The sequence below is a fragment of the Bombina bombina genome, chromosome 5 (genome assembly GCF_027579735.1).
Source record: "Bombina bombina isolate aBomBom1 chromosome 5, aBomBom1.pri, whole genome shotgun sequence".
NCBI classification, from domain to species: domain Eukaryota; kingdom Metazoa; phylum Chordata; class Amphibia; order Anura; family Bombinatoridae; genus Bombina; species Bombina bombina.
The window spans coordinates 929,136,296-929,159,525 of record NC_069503.1 but is presented as its reverse complement, the minus strand read 5'-3'; the positions used below and the strand labels follow the sequence as shown (position 1 = coordinate 929,159,525).

Sequence of the window (23,230 nt, the reverse complement as noted above, 5' to 3'; positions counted from 1 at the left end):
TTGATTTGTACACCTATGGGCCACAAGAAGCCCACCACAATGTTTTTCTAGCAATAATAGGTCACAAATCAAGCTTCTGTTTTCAGCCTTTTTTTACATTTCAAAGTTGCTCAGGTTGTAGTAAAATAGATAGTCAAAATAAAATTCTGTATTGGTGTGAATAGACTGGATGTGCTGTTTTGGAGACAGTGGGTTAAATCACTCATTTGCTGGATAAATGAAAAATCATTATAAAAGAAAAGTATAAAGAAACGTATTGAACAAAATTAATCTTAAGTGGTACCAGCCACTATGTGCAATTATTTTAGAAACCCACTAGGGGGTGCTATGTACACAAAAGTTGTGTTTATTTCTAAAATTAACAGATTTTGCACTGTATAGCTAGTACAATACTAAACCACAAGCAAATTTTATAATACTGAAAATATAAGTACTACTATGAAATACTACTAGAAAATATCAGATGCTACAACTTACTTAAACAAGGTAATTAGTAAATTGGTTCATAATAACCCCTCATTAATTAAATGTGCATAGAAAACAATTATGAGGGAATGAAACTAAAAATGTAATTCCACCATAAAATGTTAAATTAACAAATATTGCAATATACATTAATTATTTATTTTGCTTGCTTTTGATGGAAAATCTCACAAAAACTGTTCTCCCGCAGAGCTTAAAGTACTTCCTTAACAAATGGTGAAATTTTCCTCAGTGTGTAGCATTCCATATAGTAAATGCTTCAACACACAACACAACCACACTTACTTAGGACTTACATAGTTATACTTACTTATATCTGTCTCTAATTGGCAAAGCAAGTGAGACCAGGAAAGTGAATTCAACTGAGCTTTTCAAAGGATATATCCCTGAACTGCTTGCAATTTGCAAAACCTAGCAAACTGTGCTCACAAAGGGAGAGTGCTAAATGGTTTGAAAATCTTTTTATATACAGATCTTTTTTTTTGCAATCTGGGACAGTAAAGTCAAAAGTAAACAAATAAATCGGTTGGATAAGCTTGAAATGTTAAACAAACATCTATTACCAATTTTGCTTAGTTCTCTGGGTATCCTTGGTTAAAGAGTAATCCTAGGTGAGCAGGAGTGTGCATGTGTCTTAAGCCATATGGCAGCAGTGATTGCAACATTGTTTATAGCAATGTTATACATAGTTACAAACACTACTTTCATAGACACATGCATGCTCCTAAGCCCCTATCGCCTTACACATAGGTTTAGTCTTTAACCAAGGATACCAAGACAACAAAGTAAATTTGATAATAGAAGCACATTTGGAAGATGTTTAAAACTGTATGCTCTATCTAAATCATGGAAGTTCAGTTGTGACTTACTAATATATACGAGGTGTATACAGAAACATCTAAAAGGGACAGTGTACACCAATTGTCATAACTGCATGTCACAGACACTACTATAAAGAATAATATGCAGATACTGATATAAAAATCAGTATAAAACCTTTTAAAAACTTACTTAGAAGCTCCCAGTTTAGCTCTGTTGATGAAGTGAAGTTGTGACACCCACTGAAAGGGGCTGAGAAAGCAGACAGAGTAGACCCCCCCTCCCCTGCATATGAAAAGACCCATTACACAACAGGTGCCTGTAGACTTCAGTATACATCTAAAATGTCGGGGCTTGGTTAAGAGTCTGAAAATCAGCACAATGTTATTTAAAAATCAGCAAAAGTATACATTGTTACAAAAAGACACCCAGATGGGCTATATACATTTATCATCTACAAAACAATTATGCAAAGACAAATCTTGTGTAGAATGTCCCTGTAAACTGATATTTAAACAGGGAATTCATGTTTATGTACAGCTCATCCTTAGGGCAGATTGCTCGCTAGCTGTTCATGAGCAGGGAAATTCTACATTTTGTAAATACCAAATACGCTACAATAAGCAGAATAAGGTTTGATGATTGAAGTAGAAACACTTTCAACTCATATTCAAACTCAACATCCACTCCCTGGAGTGAAATGATCATAGGCTAAGGAGTGTGTAGAAAAGCTGAAGAATTTGCTACAGGGTTTAGTTTCATTTGTTTGGCTATGAGAGTTGAGTAGTCAAGGAGCCGAAGCTGCTGCCTTCTTTAAACAAGGGCAACAATAATAGATGAGAAGATTTTCTAACCACATACGGTTGTTTAAATTGGTTCAAACGGACATTTTCATGACAGAATACGGAGCAGATCTTAGATATGCAGATGCCCAAAAGAATTCCAAAAGTTGTTCAAACAACATATTATAGTATAATATTTAAAATACTGATCTGAGTGATAGTTTTTTAGCCATAAAAAGACATTGCAGTGCAAAACTAATATTATGCAATAAGTTAGAGCAAGTCATTTTTATACTACCCGCTGTGGAATAATATGTGTTTAACCAACACAAAGGGGTTAAATACACATATAAAGTTCCTCTCGGCAACAGTCAGTTTGCCAGTTCACAGCATCAATCACATGACTCCACCTATTACTGGATGTGTTTAACCCTTTTACAGTGGTTAAAAAAACATAGATGTCCAATGTGAATAGGGCAAAAATAAATCAGAGCATGCAATATGTGCTACATTGTCTATTTAAAAAGTAGTTTGCCTAATGCTGGCAGCATATCTAAAAAATGTAACTAACTTAAAAATATTATTATTTATTGACGTTTATGCTCATCCAGAGTTTCATTTTTAGCCCGATCTATTAAATTTATAGAACTTTTGGACAGAATAAACTATTTGGCTGACATTTCAGTAGTTACTGGCAATCACTATAAAAGTGGAAAATTTGATGAGGACCAGTGCAGTAGTTTTTGAGATATATGAAATGACAAAAAGGGTAACATTCTGTTTGTAATGTTAGCCTGTGGGAAATTAAATGCCAAGGCACATACAGCCTAAATGTCTCCATAGAGTGTTATCATATTATATTGGTTTAACCGTTTTCAAACTATTCAGTAGAATATAAAAAGAGGCATTTTGGTAGGTAGATGAAACACAATTCAAACAGTATCTGCTGCTACATTAGAGTGCTGCATGGCAATTGGCAAAGTAACAATCTTTGTCTACATGTTCAGATATACAAAAAAGATAGACAGTTTTTTGCGTTTGCAGATTATGTTGGTTTGTGATAAGATTAGGTTTCTAGAGTTAAAGGGACAGTCTACAATATAATTGCTTTTGTTTTAAAAGATAGATAATCCATTTATTATCCATTCCCCAGTTTTGCATAATCAACACAGTTACTGTATATTAATATATGTTTTACCTCTGTGATTTCCTTGTATCTAAGCCTCTTCTGACAGCCCACAGATCACATGACTTTTTATTTATTATCTATTGGCATTTAGTACTGTGTTGTGCTAAATCTTAAATAACTCTATGGGGTGTGAACACAATGTTATCTATTTGGTCCACATGAAAGGACCAGTCAATACAATATATTTGCATAATCAACAAATGCATGATAAGAAGACAATGCAATAGCACTTATTCTGAACTTCAAATGAGTAGTAATTTTTTTTTAAAATAAACTGCAAAAATGATGTCTATTTCCTCTACCCCCTGTACCATGTGACAGCCATCAGCCTATCACAAATGCATAAACGTATATGCTGTGAATTCTTGCACATGCTCAGTAGGAGCTGGTGACTCAAAAAGTGTAAATATAAAAAGACTGTGCACATTTTGTTAATGGAAGTAAATTGGAAAGTTGTTTAAAATTGCATGCTGTATCTGAATCATGAAGTTTAATTTTGACTTGAGTGTCCCTTGAACTAGCAGTCTCCTGTTGTGAAAAGCAAATACAAAAGAATGTAATTAAGAGGCTGTCTTTAGTGGCTTAGAAATGGGCAGACATTTAGAGGTTTAAATGTTATATATTAATCTAGCAATGTTGGTTGCACAAAGCTGGGGAATGGGTAGTAAAGGCATTATCTATCTTTTTAAACAATAACATTTGTAGTGTAGACTGTCCCTTTAACATCCAAGGTGAAACAGCATTATAGTTGGCAAGCAGTTTGCTTTTTATAATTGTATTGATACAAAATTATTTTAAAAGGAATTTGTACTTTGGTAGTTCCAGCAATATTACAGACACCAATAAAAAAAAATACCTCCCAAATTATTTTTTATTTTTTTATTAGATTATTATTATTATTATTAGGGCTTGGCATGTGTAGTTGTATTAGTATTATTGTTGGTTAATGTGCTTTTACTAATATGTTATGATAATAAAACATATACTGTATACTAAAAACAAAAAGAAACTCCAAAGTTACAGATTCCACCTTTCTAGAAGATTTTTCTATTTTTTTTTAAACCTTGATGTAACTGATGAGATCTTATAAAGTCATGTTTAAAGGGACACTGTACCCAAATTTTTTCTTTCATGATTCAGATAGAGCATGACATTTTAAGCAACTTTCTAATTTACTCCTATTATCACATTTTCTTCATTCTCTTGGTATCTTTATTTGAAATTTTTGGTGATCAACCTGGGTTGTTCTTGCTGATTGGTGGATAAATTCATCCACCAATAAAAAAGTGCTGCCCAGAGTTCTGAATAAAAAAAAAAGCTTAGATGTCTTCTTTTTAAAATAAAGATAGCAAGAGAGCGAAGAAAAATTGATAATAGGAATAAATTAGAAAGTGGCTTAAAATTGCATGCTCTATCTGAATCATGAAAGAAAAAATTTGGGTTCAGTGTCCCTTTAAGGTCACCAGTTATATAATTAATGATGTCATGTGTGATATAATCAATGAGGTTGCAAAAACCTCCCAGTTTGAGAATAGTTTGCATTGTTTTTAATTTTTAAATGAGAATTTAAAAAATTGAAATGGGTGCATTTAAATTTTAAATTGAAGCATTTTTTTGCAATATACTTTCATTAGTAAAAAAAGCTTTTAGAAAATACACATTTGAACTTTGACCTTTCTATCCCTTTTTAATAAATAAATAAAAAAAAAAGTCAGCACAGCCTGAAAGAAACAAAATTGCAATGACGATTAGGGAGTGTGCCACAGAAAATACCCACTTGATGACTTACTTTTAGCATTTGGTGATCTCATGAAGAGTCTCGCTTTCTTCCTCTGGTTTCTGCTTGGTCTGTAATCTGTCTCCCCACAAATGCAATCGTTATCTCTACTTCCATAACCCTTTGAGTTTATGCTTCTTGTTCTCTTCTTCAATGTGACAGTCTCTACAGTTCCTTTGCATTTATGTATGCGCAGCTTTCCAGATACATCCTCAATGCACTGCCATTTCTACAAGCAACATACACAGATATAGGTTTACAAAAAAAGTACTCCAAAATCTACTTGCAAGTACAAACATTGCCATTAGCAATTAACTGTTTGGATGCATTTGAAGACTTTATACACAAGTACAAATAACCTATAGTCCACAAACGTTTCTTTTATCATGTGTGAACTTCATTGCCAATTCTGTCTTAAAGGGCAACACAAATCAACATTAAAATTGCTTGTTCTGTCTGAATCATGGAAGTTTAAACAACTTTCCAATTTACTTATATTAACATATGCATTTGTGATTGGCTGTTGGTTGTCACATGATACAGAATGAGTGGAAATAGACATATCTCTACTAATCATTTGAAGTTCAGATGAAGCGCATTGTCTTTTTATCATGTATTTGCTGATTAAGTAAATCTACTGTATGTACTGGTCCTTTAACTACTGAAATATCCTGTTCTCTTTCACAGACTTTTGTGTTATTTACAAAACACACAAAAAGCTTATTTTAGTTTGCTAATATACTCTGGATAAACAATTTGTTGCAGATACGTAAACAGGATATGCTGTGAGACTTATAGAGAGCATCTTGATAAATATACATTCATTAGAAGCCCACATGGCATTTCATCATATTCCAGCTGCAAACTCATCATTTTTTACCCACAATGCTGAAAAGGTGTTTTTTTTTAACCTACTCTTAGAATTACTGTATCATCATCATCGTGAGAAATGTATGGCCATTTCTTATAATACTGACAGAATGTAAACATTTCCCTCAGACAAAAAACAGCAACAAAACAAGCGTATTGATAAAATGTCATGCGCCTAACTCAGGTGCCATCAAACTCACTAAGTAGGAGGAACACACAAATGTCTCCATGATCTTTTTGGGCAATGTCAGATGATTATATTTAAATCAAAACGCACATTTCCATTTTAAGTGAATTGTTTAAACATTAAAGTTTTACAAACAACAAGTATCTTTTATTTGGCACTCTCATCCCACTAAAAATTAATTAAAATAGTTAAGCATTGTGAATAAAGTTAGGAAATGTTATGATTTCTAATCATATCAGTTGGAGTCATACTCAGTTTTGCCATGGCAAATTCATCTCAATTATTTTAGTTTTCCATTAATGATCATTACAAGACATGTTTTATGTGTGCACCAGTAAGGTAAAGTCACATCATTGCAAAAAGGTTTTAAAACTGTCATTGTGATAGTAAAATATGTATTGTTTTGCAGTAGCAGGAAACACCCATTGAAAAGCCACTGGAATGTTGTTTATCTTACTTCCTTTGGTGTGGCCTATTATGGACAGATATAAACAGGCTCCTGCACATTTCCACCAATCACTGTGCAGAATTTAGTAGTGTCAGGGTTCTGTATTCTACAGAATGAACTTGTGCCCTCTGGGGGATAGATTTTCAGGGTTAAATTACAGGAAAAGAACGCAAAATAAGTAAAGTGCATTTCAAAGCACTTTAAGTCCTACAGAATCATGAATAAGGATCCTAGGAGTAGTCTATTGTAATGGAATAGATTGTGCTATTGAATTCTCGATTTCTAATGCATTTGAAAACCCTATAAAAAGTTATGTGCATGCTCCTCTGCCGACCTTGGTTTACTCTCATGGAAGGTGTTAAGTTTCAAGAAAGGATACCAAGAACAAGAGGTAAATATGATAACGGAAGTAAACTGCAACATTTTGGTGTTTAATTTTTTTTTATTCTTGTCTCAATATATGAATCATGGAAGTATGAGTTTTAACTTAATGTCCTTGCTTTTTGTGCAAAATGTGTCCTTGTCCCACACTCCCTAGAGACCAAAAGCACAATAGGTAACCTAGGTTACAGAATTTGCTTTTTGGCCTTTATAGCTGAAAGGGGTGAACATTTTACACAAAAGCATAAGGTATTTCATGTTTCTTTATTAAAAAAATATACAGATTTTTTTAAGTTTTAAAATTTTTTGATTTCCACATATTATTAGATTTGAAGTATTACTATATAAATTACACATATGGACTGATGATAAAAACCTCACTGGCAAAACCTTTTTTGAGCATGATATTGTAATGTAGTTGTCTCTCCTTCACATCCAGAACTCTGTATAGCGAGAAAAACAGCTCTCAAGCTACATTTTTCCTTTCTAAAAATCTTTGAAGGACATTGAAGTACTGATCCGACTTGTTAGACAATGTCGCCAGAGCTTTAGATCGTGGGGAAGTTAGTTATGTGAAACCACTAATAAAAGTGCCCCTAACTTATTAGAGCGTTTCCTTTTTGCACTTTTATGTCCCTTAAATTATATAAACTTGTCCTGAGACCTCTCAATTATGAACTTGGAAACAATACAAAATATAGGTGAACAAACCATTTGGTCAGTCCCTAGTTTTACAGCCTCAGATGTATTAAAAATAGATATGACAAACTCTCTTTATTGGTTTAGTTTAACTTTGGGTATCACTTTACCAACTTCCGATCAAGTTGTTATTTATATCTGCTGTTTTAGACAAACATTCAAACCAACAGCTGATGCATTTGTCTCAATTAAAGGGACAGAAAACCCTACATTTCTTTTTCATGATTTGGATAGAACATACAATTTTAAACAACTTTCCAATTCTACTTCTATTATCAAATTTGCTTCATTCTCTGGTTATCATTTGCTGAAAGAACAGCATTGCACTACTGGCAGCTAGCTGAACACATCTAGTCATCCAATCACAAGAGACAAATGTAAGCAGCATAGTTGTCAACTGTCCTGTTTTTGCCGGGACAGTCCGGGAATTTGGGACCCAGTCCCGGCCATTTAAATGTCCCGGCCAAATTAGTATCAGACAGCTTAGCTAGCGCAATGACAGTGTGTCTCCTCCGCTTTAGAATCTAGTAATCTACTGAGAACTTGTGATCGCGCGGTCAGGCAGTGACGTCAGCACGCAACATCACTGTCAGGTGACCCCGCGTTGCTGCTTATACTGGAGCACCAGCCTTCTCACACGCAGCGGATCCTGAGGACACCCTACTCTGCAGAGCCAGAGTCATGCAGTGGACGACAGTTAGCGGAGCCAGAGGTGAGATGGCCCTTTCACCTTGTGCTTCCAAAAAGGAAGTCTTTAGGAAATGCGTGTTATGAGTTGCAATGTGGCGATTTCACAGGTTGCACTGCTTTTTATTCTTTGAAAATCTGTATTATTGATAAATATTTGAATATCCCAACTGTGATAAAAAGTATAGCCTTACATAATCACATTTGATTAAAAAAAACAAAAAACTTTTATTGCAGTTATCAGTGTAACTTCCTTGTTCAATGCGCAAACTTTAAAAGCAATCACGCTTGTAATACAGTCATTTACAAGTTGTGCTCATGAAACTGCTTAAAAAGTACATTACTTGTGTGCTCATATACAGAGAATGGGTTACAGTGGGCTTTTATTTTTCTGATTGAACCCTTTGTGTATTAAAGCTTGTGTAGTCATTTCAGTGACTTGCACACTATTTGTATTAGTGAGCTAATGAAATAACACAACTAGATATATTTACTTTTCCTTTTGAATTAGCATTTGCAGTGGGTGTTGCAGGACAAATTCGTTTTCCAAATGTATTGCCTAGGATTTAAACGTGCCTTATTTTATTTGCTACATGTATATAACCTGCAGTGCCAATATTGTCATAAATAAATGTGTACACATTTAAAGGGACAGTCTAGGCCAAAAAAAAACTTTCATGATTCAGATAGAGCATGTAATTTGAAACAATTTTCCAATTTACTTTTATCACCAATTTTGCTTTGTTCTATTGTATTCTTAGTTGAAAGCTTAACCTAGGAGGTTCATATGCTAATTTCTTAGACCTTGCATTTCAGAATGCATTTTAGCAGTTTTTCACCACTAGAGGGTGTTAGTTCATGTATTTCATATAGATAACACTGTGCTTGTGCACGTGAAGTTATCTGGGAGCAGGCACTGATTGGCTAAACTGCAAGTCTGTCAAAAGAACTGAAATAAAGGGGCAGTTTGCAGAGGCTTAGATACAAGGTAATCACAGAGGTTAAAAGTATATTAATATAACTGCGTTGGTTATGCAAAACTGGTGAATGGGTAATAAAAGGATTATTTATCTTTTAAAACCATAACAATTCTGGTGTAGACTTTCCCTTTAACATTTAAAAAGTCAGAAGAGAACAAAAAGTACATTTATTCTGAACAGTGACATTATTTTAATATGTGTGCTCACGTCTTTTTACTTAGATTTTTTTAAAATAAATATAGCCTTTGACATAATAAAATATATAAAGTCAGTGCTGGAAATTTCCTCTAATCAAGCAGTCATTGAACTACAAAATGATTATTGCAGATAAGAAAAAAAAAAAGAGCAGGCACACAACTGCCTAGTGACTTTTTGCATTTTCTGACTTTAGGGCAGGGGGTGTGGTAACATTTTTCATGCAGGTAATTGATAGATGCAAAGTGTCCATGGAATTTTTTTTTTTTTTTAAATGTTGGCAACTATGATGCAGGCACCAATCAGCAACAGCTTCCACTAATGTATGCTGTGTACGTATTCTTTTTTTTATCAACGGATGCCAAGAGAACGAAGCACATTTGAAAAAAGAAGTGAGTTTAAAAGTTTCTTAAAATGACATGCTCTATCTCATCATGCAAGTTTAATTTTGACTTTCTTATCCCTTTAACTGCATTGTGTTCGTGTAAAATTTAAATGAATCAAAAGCTAATTTCATTTTTATTATTTCTGCTTGTTCCTGGGATCATTCAGCACTTAAAAGAGACTAGTTGTTTAAATCTGGCAAAGCTTAATTAAATCTGTGTGATTCTTTGCAGGTTGTGTTTAGTAAACAGATGTCCACTTAAAGGTCATACCGGATGATTCAGTGAGTAGTTTCCATCTCTCACATTGCAACTACATTTGCTCACACAAGGCTTACTGTAAAAAAAAATGTGATAAGATGAAATGCTCGGAATCAGCATCTCCTCTTACTTATAAGCAGACAAGCCTACATAATAAAGCCAACTGACATTTCTATGTATTTATTTTGTCCTAGATTGGTATGTTATAAAGGATATGAAAAAAAACTGCTGATAGTATTTTAATAAAAACACACACACACACACACACACATACATACACATACATATATATACATACATACATACATACATATATTTATTTATATATTAAGAAAGAGATGGGGAAGCGGCACACACCATCATAACATCCGCCTGGTGCACTGCAACAATGTGAAATACAAATCCAATCCAGAACCTACACCTGGCGGGGTGTGTATGGAGAGTCCTTGGAAAAAGCAGACAGCACAGGAAATTTAGACAAAAGCCTTTTAATGCAACAAGGCAAAAAACAAGAGGGCCTTAACCCATTTCTCAAATGGAGCCCAAACAGACATACAGAAACGATACAAGGACCCACCTAATATACCCAGTGAAAAACAATCAAGAGGTAATTACCCCAGCATCCGCCTCCCCGCTCGGGATCCGACCATCCAACACGCTAACAGTTTCTCCTATCTCCATGGGCATGTTGGCACTTATAAAACAGTAATATATTAGGTGTGTTCCCCATTAATACCGGATTGGGTATAGATTGGGTCCTTTTTGTCACACTACTTTATGTGTGCCTACAAAGGGTAATGATTCCACCTCTTTATTAGTTTTTATTGGCAATTAATTTGTCGTTTCTCCCTGCGTATCAGGGCAATCACATAGCGCAATATACTTGTTAAAATTTATATTTTTTGTATATGTTGGTATTTATGTTTCACATATATGTTTACCCTATGTACTCCATATCACTGGAGTACACTTCTCATCCTGCCGCATTTGAATCCCACACTGCTGTCTCATCTGAACGGTTTGTTTACCGTTTCTATGGCGACGCACTCACGGCATGCTTTTGCTGTGACGTGTAACGTCACCGGGTTACGCTTAGACGCTGAGAGAATTGTCAGCGTGTTGGATGGTCGGGAGGCGGATGCTGGGGTAATTACCTCTTGACTGTTTTTCACTGGGTATATTAGGTGGGTAGCAAACAATACAAAAAGAAGGCGGGGCAGGACAAAAAGGGCTTAAAAGTTAAAACGTAGCTTTTATTGCCTTCACCATGGATAAAAGAAATTTAGCAGCAAAATAAAAAGCAGTAATGTCAGAGTGAGCTTAGACAGCAGCAGTCTAACATGTTTCGGCTCCTACCTTACTCATAGACTGTGCTGTCTCAAGCTCACAGCCTGCTTAAATCAAACAATCACTCTGACATAGATTGCTAAAAGCCAACATAATTAACTGTTACAATGCAGAACAAGAAAAGTGTGCACAAACATACATTTCCTTTACAAAGTAGTTAACAATTAAGTACAAAACTTAAGCTACCAAATAACCCCTAATAATGCATTAGCAGTGACAATACGAAAAATAGTCAACAACGTAAATATTACTAAATATTACTCTAAGAAATGCATTAAAATATGTGCTTATAACAAAAGAAATACATAGCACACAAAGATAATGTGAACAAAATGTATCCAAGTACATAACACGCAACAAATGAGATGCAATATATCATTAAAAGGGACCCACCGAATGTGAAAAAAGTGCACAAACATACATTTCCTTAACAAAGTAATTAACATTTACAAAAACAATACTTGGCTACCGTCTAAATATTAATAAAGCGATAGTTAGCAGTGACTAACTTAAAGAGTCAACAGCATAAATATTACTAAATATTGCTCAAGAAAGTACATTCCAGATATGATCTTATAACAAGTGAATACATAACATACTGAATTAATGTAAACAAATGTAACCAAGTACATAACACACGTTTAAAGGATATGTAGCATATCATTGTAAGGTGCCCCATGTAAATAGACTCACTAATAAATCAACTGAGCTAAGGCAGGATGGTCAGTGTAACAATATTAAACTTGTAATAACCCATAATAGAGATTAAATGCATTATGAAGAGAATCACAAAAGTCTGTTTACAAAGCCTCTAAAGTCTAGGGTTAAAATCATAATATAATGACATACCTTAACTATCAATATACCTAGAGGACTCAAAGAGACAAATGAGTAGTACCACTATCTGATAGACACTAGTGTTTAAAAAAAACAAAAAAAAAAAACAGACTAACGCCAACAGTTAATAATATCATTCTGAATATTTAAACCATCAGGCACCCTGGTTTTAAGCTTAAAAATCCAGAATGCTTTGCGTGTGCGAAGCACCCTGTCTTTGTCTCCCCCCTCTTAGGGGTCATTACACGTTCAATGACTTGCCATTGCAGTGTATCAACACTACCATTATGGCAAAACTTGAAATGCCTTGCTACCTGTGAGTCAGGGTCTTCTGACTTAATGTCATATGTATGCTCCCTTAATCCTTTCCCTGACCTCCCTCGTAGTGAGGCCTACATACTGTTTCTGACATTGATGGCAAGTGACAAGATACACCACATAGGTGCTGCGACAATTGGTGCAATCATCTATCGTGAACACTCTCTGTGTCACTAATGACTGAAAAGTCTTACCAGGTGAAACATATAGGCATGCTTTGCATCTTGTCGCACCACACTTGTAGTGTCCTTTGCACTCAAGCCAACTTTGGTTCTTTGTAGTTAGTGTTTTCACTTCACTAGGTGCTAGAATGTTTCCTATCGTGATGTTTCTTCTAGAAACACATCTACATCCTTTTTTGACTACATCATATAATTCCTCATCCCCTTTAAGGATGGGCAGACATTCTTTAATGATTTTGGAAATCTGTTCGAACTGATTACTGTAGTTGGTTACAAACAAGGGGTTACTGTTCTTATCAGTCCCCTTACGATTCTTATCCTTATCAGTATGTAACATGTCTTTCCTATCCATCTCACTGACCATATTATAGGCCCTAGTAATCTGATGTGGTGCGAAGCCTCTCCTTGAAAACCTGTCTTTAAACTCCATTGCTGCTCTGTGGTACTCTTCAACTGAAGTGCAATTTCGTCTAAGGCGAATGAATTCTCCCTTCAAGATTCCAAAACTAGTGTGTTTGGGGTGCATACTCTTGGCATGTAGAGTGCTGTTACCTGATATCGGTTTACGATGTAGTTTAGTCATGATATTCTCACCCTCATGGTGTAAGACTAGATCAAGAAAATCAATATTGTGCTTATCGTGAGAGCTGGTAAAGCTCAAGCCTGCATAATTGGTATTGAGCTCATCAACAAACTGGTGCGACCCTTCAGGAGACCCTTGCCAGATGATAAGCAGGTCATCAATGTACCTCTTGTACATCACAAACCTTCCCCTATGGCGGCAGCTCTCGCCATACACATGGGATAGCTCCCACCATCCCATGTATAGATTATCAAAAGCTGGGGCAAAAGTTGCCCCCATGGCCGTTCCTCTCTTCTGAAGATAGAAGCTGCTGCCAAAGGAGAAGTAGTTATGTGTAAGCAAGAAGTACAGAGCTCTAAGAATAAAGCTCTTGTGTGTATCCCTGTAGCCAGTAAAAGTATCAAGAAAAAAAGCAATCGCTTCCATTCCCTTATTCAAGGGTATACTTGAGTAGAGGCTGACTACATCAACCGTCATCAATGAATAATCCCTCTTCCATACAACCTTTTCCAGCATAACCAAAAGATGCTTGGTATCCTTTAAAAAGGAAGGCAAAATTGTAACCAGCTATACACCATGTTAAGCTTGTAGCTGGACTACAAGCTTAACATGGTGTATAGCTGGAAAAAAGCGAGATCTAATTCCAGAGCATCTAGATCAAGATCAAGAAACAGGAGGAATAGAAGAAGAGTAACCTTTTCGGACACAGATGGTGAATCCGGGGAAGAAAAGGACTTTTACACTAGTTGTACAGATTCTACCATACCCCCAGAGATACCTAGCACTAGCATAGTTATGCATACTAATGCTACAGCAGGCATGCAAAGGTTTGACACTAACACTGATATAGGTACTTTGTCTAGCAATGCTAATAGTATTGTACAGAGCAACAAACATGTTGAAGGAGTAGTGGGTGGTATACTAAGGCCTACTGGCCTACCCAGAACCCAGGTTGGCAAAACTAATACCAATAAGAATCACCTAGCCACTTCTAATGTGCCTATAGCAGTACATGCATCCAATGAGGCACAGGTTTTTCAGAAGGGCCAACAAAACCCAAGAGGGGGAGGAGGCCACACAAGAGGGGGGGCCAACGTAGGACCAAACAGATACATGCTGAGAACACAGACACTACAGCAAAAGAATACAAACAAGTACAAGATCTAACTATCTTAAATCTCTCACATGTTACTCTAGATGCTGAGGAGGAGAGAGTTCTCAAATATGGTTTGGGCTTTGTTCCATCCACAGATTTTAACCTCTTTGAAACTATACTCGATTTAAATAAATTTGTCAGAAATCTGACTTTGAGAAAATGCTTTAAAGATCAAGATATGGGTTCTGATGTTTTAAACACAGAGGTCAAAGAGTTTAATTCTGTGAGGGCTGATGTATTTTTTGATGAAGTCATTGATTATCTGTCACTTTTAAGCTTGGAGATGGAATCTGGTAATGAAGAAATGGTTGCGTCGAATTTTAAGCCAGTATCAGACTTCTACCCCACTAGAAAGAGGGGGTTTATTTAGAAGCCTTCCATAGGAGAGTGGAATCTGAACTCATTAAATTGCATGATTCTATATCAGGTAAAGGTAGTAGCCGATATAATTTAAGTCGTGCAGAGCAAGAGGTTTTAGAGAAATTGAAATTGAGAGATGATATTGTGATTCGCAAAAGCGTCAAGGGAGGGAACGTAGTTGTCCTCAGCAAACAAGATTATATTCAGGAGGCTCTTAGGCAACTGGGAGACCGGGATGTATATCAGAAATTGAGTTTTGATCCTACCCTCTCCTTTAAAAGAAGTTTAGAACAGATTCTGGATGATGGCTGTGATTTGGGTATCATTGATGTTGATACTAGAGCTTTTTTGACCGTGAAGTATCCCAAAACTCCTATTTTCCACCACCTTCCCAAAACACACAAATCCCTTGAGAATATACAAGGTCGCCCAATTGTTTCTGGTATTGCGTCTTTGTTGGAGCCTTTGGGAAGGTGGATGGAAAGTATTCTTCAGCCTTTGGTTAAAATGTTGCCTTCCTTTTTAAAGTATACCAAGCATCTTTTGGTTATGCTGGAAAAGGTTGTATGGAAGAGGGATTATTCATGGATGACGGTTGATGTAGTCAGCCTCTACTCAAGTATACCCTTGAATAAGGAAATGGAAGAGATTGCTTTTTTTCTAGATACTTTTACTGGCTACAGGGATACACACAAGAGCTTTATTCTTAGAGCTCTGTACTTCTTGCTTACACATAACTACTTCTCCTTTGGCGGCAGCTTCTATCTTCAGAAGAGAGGAACGGCCATGGGGGCAACTTTTGCCCCAGCTTTTGATAATCTATACATGGGATGGTGGGAGCTATCCCATGTGTATGGCGAGAGCTGCTGCCATAGGGGAAGGGTTGTGATGTACAAGAGGTACATTGATGACCTGCTTATCATCTGGCAAGGGTCTCCTGAAGAGTCGCACCAGTTTGTTGATGAGCTCAATACCAATGATGCAGGCTTGAGCTTTACCAGCTCTGGTAAATATATATATATATATATATATATATATATATATATATATATATACATATACACATACACACATATATATATATATATATATATATATATATATATATATATACACACACACACACATACATATACACATATATATATATATATATATATATACATACACACACACACATACAATATATATATATATATATACATATATATATATATATACATACATACATACATACATACACACACACTGTATATATACATATACATACACAGATAGCTTTCCCTTAAAGGGACACAACCCAAATTTTCTCTTTTGTGATTCAGATAGAGCATGCAGTTTTAAGCAACTTTCTAATTTACTCCTATTATCAAATTTTCTTCATTCTGTTGGTATCCTTATTTGGAAAGCAAGAAAGTAAGTTTAGATGGCAGCCCATTTTTGGTGCACAACCTGGGTTGTTCTTGCTGATTGGTGGATTAATTTAACCGACCAATAAACAAGTGCTGTCCAGAGTTCTGAACCAAAAAATAGCTTAGATGCCTTCTTTTTCAAATAAAGATAGCAAGAGAATGAAGAAAAATTGATAATACGAGTAAAATAGAAAGCAGCTTAAAATTGCATGCTCTATCTGAATCACAAAATAAAAAAATTGGGTTCCCAAATGTAATAAAAAATATTCTACTGTGTACAAACACATTACAAAAATGTTTTATTTTATGATCCATTACTCAAAAAGGTAAACCCAGAAGACTCTTTACTTTCAAGGCTTTGTCAAAGATCTCTGGCATTATACATTTTGTACCATATAACTTTATATTCATATATTGTTATACTTTAAAGGGATATAAAACCCCACATTTTTCTTTCATGATTCAGATAGCGCATGCGATTTTATACTTTCTAATTTACTTCTATTATCAATTTGTTTTCGTTCTCTTGAAGTCTTTTGTTGAAAAACAGGTGCTTAGGAGACGACCCATGTCTGGAGCACTATATGGCAGCAGCTTCACAAGAGTGTTATCCATTTGCAAGAGCACTATATGGCAGCACTATTTCCTACCATGAAGTGCTCCAGAAACCTACCAGAATCACAGAATATCATTGGAACAAAGCAGATTTGATATTAGAGGTAAATTGGAAACTTTTAAAAATGTTATGCTCTGTACGAATCACAAAAGAAAAATGTTTAGGTTTCATATCCCTTTAAGTACACAAATCACCATATTTTAGCTTTAAAGAAAAACATCTTTTGAAATACCAAACCGATTTACTTGCTTTTTCAAATAACTCAAAGCCCAACTGCAATGACAAATATGCAGTGATTTAGACTGCATCTCTAGCTAAAAACGTTTCTGACTGCAACATATGGGGATAAAGCTAGATCCTTAAAGGGACACGAAACCCACATTTTTTTCTTTCATGATTTAGATAGATAATACAATTACATTTTTTTCCAATTTACTTCTATTATCAAATTTGCTTCATTCTCGTGTTATTCTTTGTTGAAGAGATATCTGGATAGGTAGCGTGCACATGTCTGCAGCACTACATAACAGGAAATAGTGCTGCCATCAAGTGCTCTTGCTAATGTATAACTGTTGCAAAACTTCTGCCATAAAGTGCTACAGACACGTGCACACTCCTGAACTTAGCTTCCTGATTTTCAACAAAGACCTTTTTTATAAAGATTGATAATTAATGTAAATTGATAAGTTTTTTTAAAATGTTATGTTCTATCTGAATCATGCAAGAAAAATGTTGGGTTTTATGTCCCTTTAACAAAAACTCAAAAATTAATTAACTGAATGAATATTCCAAATTAATATTTACTGTAAGACTAATGTCAATGTAGTACTACATTTCAGCCAAATTTATTAAACCAAAAGTAGAGTTAAGGGACCAGTAAATGCAGTACATTTGCATAGTCAACAAATAAAATAAAAAGACAATACAATAGCTCTTCAAATGAGAAGCATTTTTTCTGACAAATTTCAAAGTTATGTCTATTTCCAGTCCTCCACTCCATCATGTGACAGCCATTAGCCAATCACAAATGCATATAAATATATTCTGTGAATTCTTGCACATGCTCAGTAGGAGCTGGAAGTAAATTGGAAAGTTGTTTAAAATTGCATGCTCTGAATCATGAAAGTTTAATTTTGAGTTGAGTGTCCCTTTAAATGCATTTTAAATACCTGAATTTAAAATCACAGCTCAATTCACACTTAAACCAGGGATGTCTTAATATATATTGGAACGTTTGTATTTTATTAAAGTAAAAGGTAGTTCTACAAAGCAACACCTATTTGAGTTCTAAAAATGTAGCAGGTTCCTGAGCATTTTATATGTACACTGTAAGTCTGTTTCTTCCTCAGCATGTCAGTTATATTTAATATAGGATCATACAGGATCATATTCTGTTATTTTCCATAATGTACTTTTTAATAATGCAAATAAAACAGAACCTAACAAATCTACGTTGATCCAAATAACCTAGCTATTTCCCCCTGTGTATGTTAGAAAAACTGGGAGTTTACTTGGATTTGAATCATATTTATGATGATATAGAAGGAGAGGTCTGACTACATAGCTGGCTCACCAACCAACACCTCCCTACCTTGCTTTCCCAGACATGTGTGGTTTTATTCAAAATGCGCAGCTGGCCTTAGACTAGAAGTTTACAAATGTATGGTTGGATAGATGTTTATTTTATGAGAAAATCAGAGGTCTGAGCCAAACCAGACTGCGTTTCCTTTTGTCAAAGTGATTGGAAGTGCTTTTATTTCTAAGCTAAAACACCAGGAAAATATTTAATAATGATGAGGGGAATAATTTAAATAATATCTCCAAATAAAGGAAATAATAGCTGTATATATAATTTTAAGTTAAATATATTTGTGAAATTCAAAACAAAAAAACTTTATTAAAGGTTAAAAGGGGATTAAACATTAAACAAACCTTCATGGTTCATATAGAGCATGTAATTTTAAGAGCATTTTTAATTTACTTTTTTTCTCTTGGTATCATTTCTTATAAATCCTAACTAGGTGGCTCACTAGATGTGCTCAGCTAGCTCCCAGTAGCTCATTGCTGCGCTGGAGCAAACGTTAACCTCTTTGCAAGGGTTAAGCACAAAATGATATTCCAGCAATAGTACAATAATAAAATGTAAACTAACACATTGTAGTATTTCTGCTTGCATTTTTTATGTTTCTTTAAAGTGAAAGTACATTTTTAACATGTTCAACACATCTATCTATTATTTATAATTAATATTTATGTTTTGCTATGTTTTTTTTTATTTCGTTCAAATCATACTTTATATTTTATTACTTTAATTTCCCTACCGTTATCCTCGTCGCTCCTCCCACCCTCCTCTTCCGGTATTTTATATCCATTACGTATAGAGAGGTCACACCCGCTCTATACGTAGTGCAAATGAGTGTTCACGATACATGAAAAGATTGCGCATGCGCGAATCGCCGATCCGGACTTCAATGCGCATGCGATTTTATCCAGAGTAAATTTTCAACACGCATGCGTCAAACTATTTTGCAACATCATAGCACTCAATGTATACTTACTAATTAAAAGCAAGTCGTTTTTTACTATTGCTAATAATAGGCTCTTAGATATTGCCTGGGAGCAGCCGTCTCAAATGATTACTATTGCGGCTGAAAAAGAAAAGCACGCGCGACGGATACAATCTAGTTTTGCATAGATTTTGCATAGATTTCGCGCATGCGCACTTGATTGTATCGTAGTATGACGTAGCTTCACGGCCGCTGATCGGCCAGAAAGTCAATTAGTGGATAAAGAAAACGTGACCAGGAAGTTCATTATGTTTTGAAAAACGGGTTGAATTGAAAATAACGAAATTATTAGTTATATGCGGCGAAAAAGGTATTTATCTATTACTGTGAAAAAACTGATGAATGAAAGTCATATTATTTTGATGTTGCCTAGATAAATGTGCATAGCTGACCAAGGAACTTTACTTTTACTTTAATCTTTGTTGATGACATTATAAGTTACTAATCATATACATCATCAGTTATTTCAAATGTAAACTGTTGGTACATATATATAACTTTCCCTATAGCAAATTTTCTATTTACCAAGTGGAGGTATACCGAAGGCAGTGGTTTGCTACAGTTCATATTTATATATGGCTTTTGAAAGTAAAAAATGCAGCAAGAAAGATTGCCATAAGTATGCCTACAAAATTATAGGGACAATAAACACCAAAAATATTATTGTTTAAAAAGATAGATAATTCCTTTATTACCCATTCCCCGGTTTTGCACAACCAACACTGTTACATTAATATACTTTTTACCTCTGTGATTACCTTGTATCTAAACCTAGGCAGACTGCTACCTTATCTCCGATCTTTTGACAGACTTGCAGTTCAGGCAATTAGTGCGGACTCTTAAATAACTCCAAGATTGTGAGCATGGTATCTATATGGCACACATGAACTAAAGCCCTCTAGCTGTTAAAAACTACCAAATGCATTCAGATATGAGGCGGCCTTCAAGGGCTTAGAAATTAGCATATGAACCTACCTAGGTTTAGCTTTCAACTCAGAATACCAAGAAAACAAAGCAAATATGATGATAAAATTACATACCCTCTCTAAATCATAAAAGTTTAATGTGGACTTTACTATCCCTTTAAAATTAGGTAGGTCGAAGCTAATTTTTCTTACTTTTATTGTTTCAAAAATGTTCAGAGGCTGAAAGCTTTTAAAAGAGACTAACTCTATGTAATGTGTACAGTAAACAGATACCTTGTCTTGTTAAAGGGGGGGGGGGTAATCATTGATAGTACAATGGGGCTGTACAACCCCAGCATGCTTTCAAAAAGCAGTGTTAAAACAAGGCTGCTTCAATCTTTATAAAGGGTTAAAACTGCTTTGTTCTGTGTATTATAGAGTGTCTTAGAATAATAGTGCCCCAGCAAATTCTTCCCTTAAAGGGACAGTCTACACCAGAATGTGTATTGTTTTAAAGATAGATAATCCCTTTATTACCCATTCCCTAGTTTTGCATAACCAACACAGTTATATAAATACACTTTTTACCTCTGTAATTATCTTGTATCTAAGCCTATGCAAACTGTCCCGTTATTTCAGTTCTTTTGACAGACTTGCATTGTAGCCAATCAGTGCTGGCTCATATGAACTCCAGGTGCATGAGCACAGTGTTATCTATATGAAACACATGAACTAACACACTCTAGTGGTGAAAAACTGTCAAAATGCCCTGAGCTAAGAGGCAGCCTTCAAGGGCTTAGAAATTAGCATATGAACCGCCTAGATTTAGATTTCAACTAAGAATACCAAGAGAACAAAGCAAAATTGGTGATAGTAAATTGAAAAATTGTTTAAAATCACATGCCCTATCTGAATAATAAAACTTTGTTTTGGACTAGACTGTCCCTTTAACCCCTTACCGACCAGCAACGTACCCTGTACCCTCAAAATAGCGAGATTTCGCTATTTCTGCATGCCCCACAAGTGGGGCACTGCATAAAAATAGATTTGCAAAGTTACAGATGCAGAGGGGGTCACTCATCGGACAGCAGTGGTTCTGATCGTTGGTGGGAGCATAAAGAGGGAGGCGGGTGGGCGGCCCATCGCTGGAGGAGGCGGGCGGGAGTGGGTGGGACCACTCGGCCACGCTACAGGGTATAGGAAAAAAAATAGCTGGGAAGTGAGGGAGAAGGAAGGAGGAAGGGCAATAAGGGGGACCCAATGTGGGATCCATTGTGGGAAAGGGATCTGGGAGGGGGAGGGTAATGAGGGGAGGCAGCTACACTACAGAAAACATGGTTAATATTTTTTTTTATTTTTTTTTAAATATACATAAATTGAGGCAAACTGGCTGCCAGTACCTAAGATGGCGGAAAATAGGTAGAGGGGGGAAGAATAAAGCCTTTTATTTTAGTACTGGCAGACTTTCTGCCAGTACTTAAGATGGGGGTGACAATTGTGGGGTGGGGGAGGGAAGAGAGCTGTTTGAGAGGGGTCAGGGAGGGATCAGGGGGAGAGATGTTGATCTCTACACTAAAGCTAAAATTAAGCCTACAAGCTACCTAATTAACCCCTTCACTGCTGGGCATAGTACAAGTGTGGTGCACAGCGGTATTTAGCAGCCTTCTAATTACCAAAAAGCAATGCCAAAGCCATATATGTCTGCTATTTCTGAACAAATGGGATCCCAGAGAAGAATTTGCAACCATTTGTGCCATGATTGCACAAGATGTTTGTAAATAATTTCAGTGAGAAACCTAAAATTGTAAAAAAGTCAACGATTTTTTTTTTATTTGATAGCATTACGCAGTGAAATGGTGGCATGAAATATACCAAAATGGGCCTAGATCAATACTTTGGGTTGTCTACTAAAAAAAATATATATTTAGTTTTGATAGGTAAATATATAAAAAAAAAGGCTCTATGTTTAAATATAGTGATGGCAAAAATGCTCTCGTCTTTTGGGGAAGTTTTTGTCTGAAGTGCCCGGTCCTTAAGGGGTTAAATGAAGATTCATGAAGAATTAAAATCTGCCTAAAAGTTTAATGAATTGCACTGCAATTCGTATACATCGTACTGTAAAATACGTTTAACCTCTTTTTCCCCAGACAGACAGAAAAGGGTTAAATACTCTACTTAGCCATTCCAATATATTAGAAGTGCTGCTGTTTAATTTTGTGACACTACACTAGTAATATATGTGTGAACAGGAAAAGGTGGATAAAAATGCAAAAAAGAAAATTAGCAATTAAGGTTCCTGGGAGAGAGTAGACTAATGTGGGGGCGGTAGTGAATAGGTAATGTACATATTTTCTATGATAAATTAAAGAATATCTCTTTTATGGGGGTAAAAATGGGAAATATCTTCTTGCCTTAGAGAAACCTTTGAGGGTCACGGCCCAGACACACCACATACACACTGGGGAAAAACACCACATACTGGCATAAAGATCATCTGCATTTTTATTAGTATCAGTACAGCCTTACTTCCACACAGCCTCTGCGGTGCTCCCTTCTCAGTATTTCGCTAGCTGCATAGGAAGTCCGGCTCCTTCATTTAGAAGAAGGCCCCTCCCACATGCACTGTTCTACTATGGATTCCCTCTAATGGGCACTAAATTGTTAATTTTATGTGAGTGATGCATGTGCTCTTTACTATACATGATCTCCCCCAGGGGGCAGCACATACTACTTTTTAAGAATAACATAATGTAGGCAATATGTCTGTTTACTTGATCTCTCTCCTTTGTGTCTCCATGACCCCATG

General features: G+C 35.6%; 1 protein-coding gene across 3 annotated transcripts in view; it reads right to left on the bottom strand.

The window, feature by feature from the left end:
• Window positions 1-23,230, bottom strand: part of SULF1 (sulfatase 1) — a 228,259-nt gene that overhangs the window by 39,506 nt on the left and 165,523 nt on the right. For all 3 annotated transcript variants that reach the window (XM_053715105.1, XM_053715103.1, XM_053715104.1), the window contains one exon: window positions 5,063-5,279. In XM_053715105.1, coding sequence (XP_053571080.1) covers window positions 5,063-5,279 — 217 coding nt within the window. The remainder of the gene's footprint in view (window positions 1-5,062; window positions 5,280-23,230) is intronic.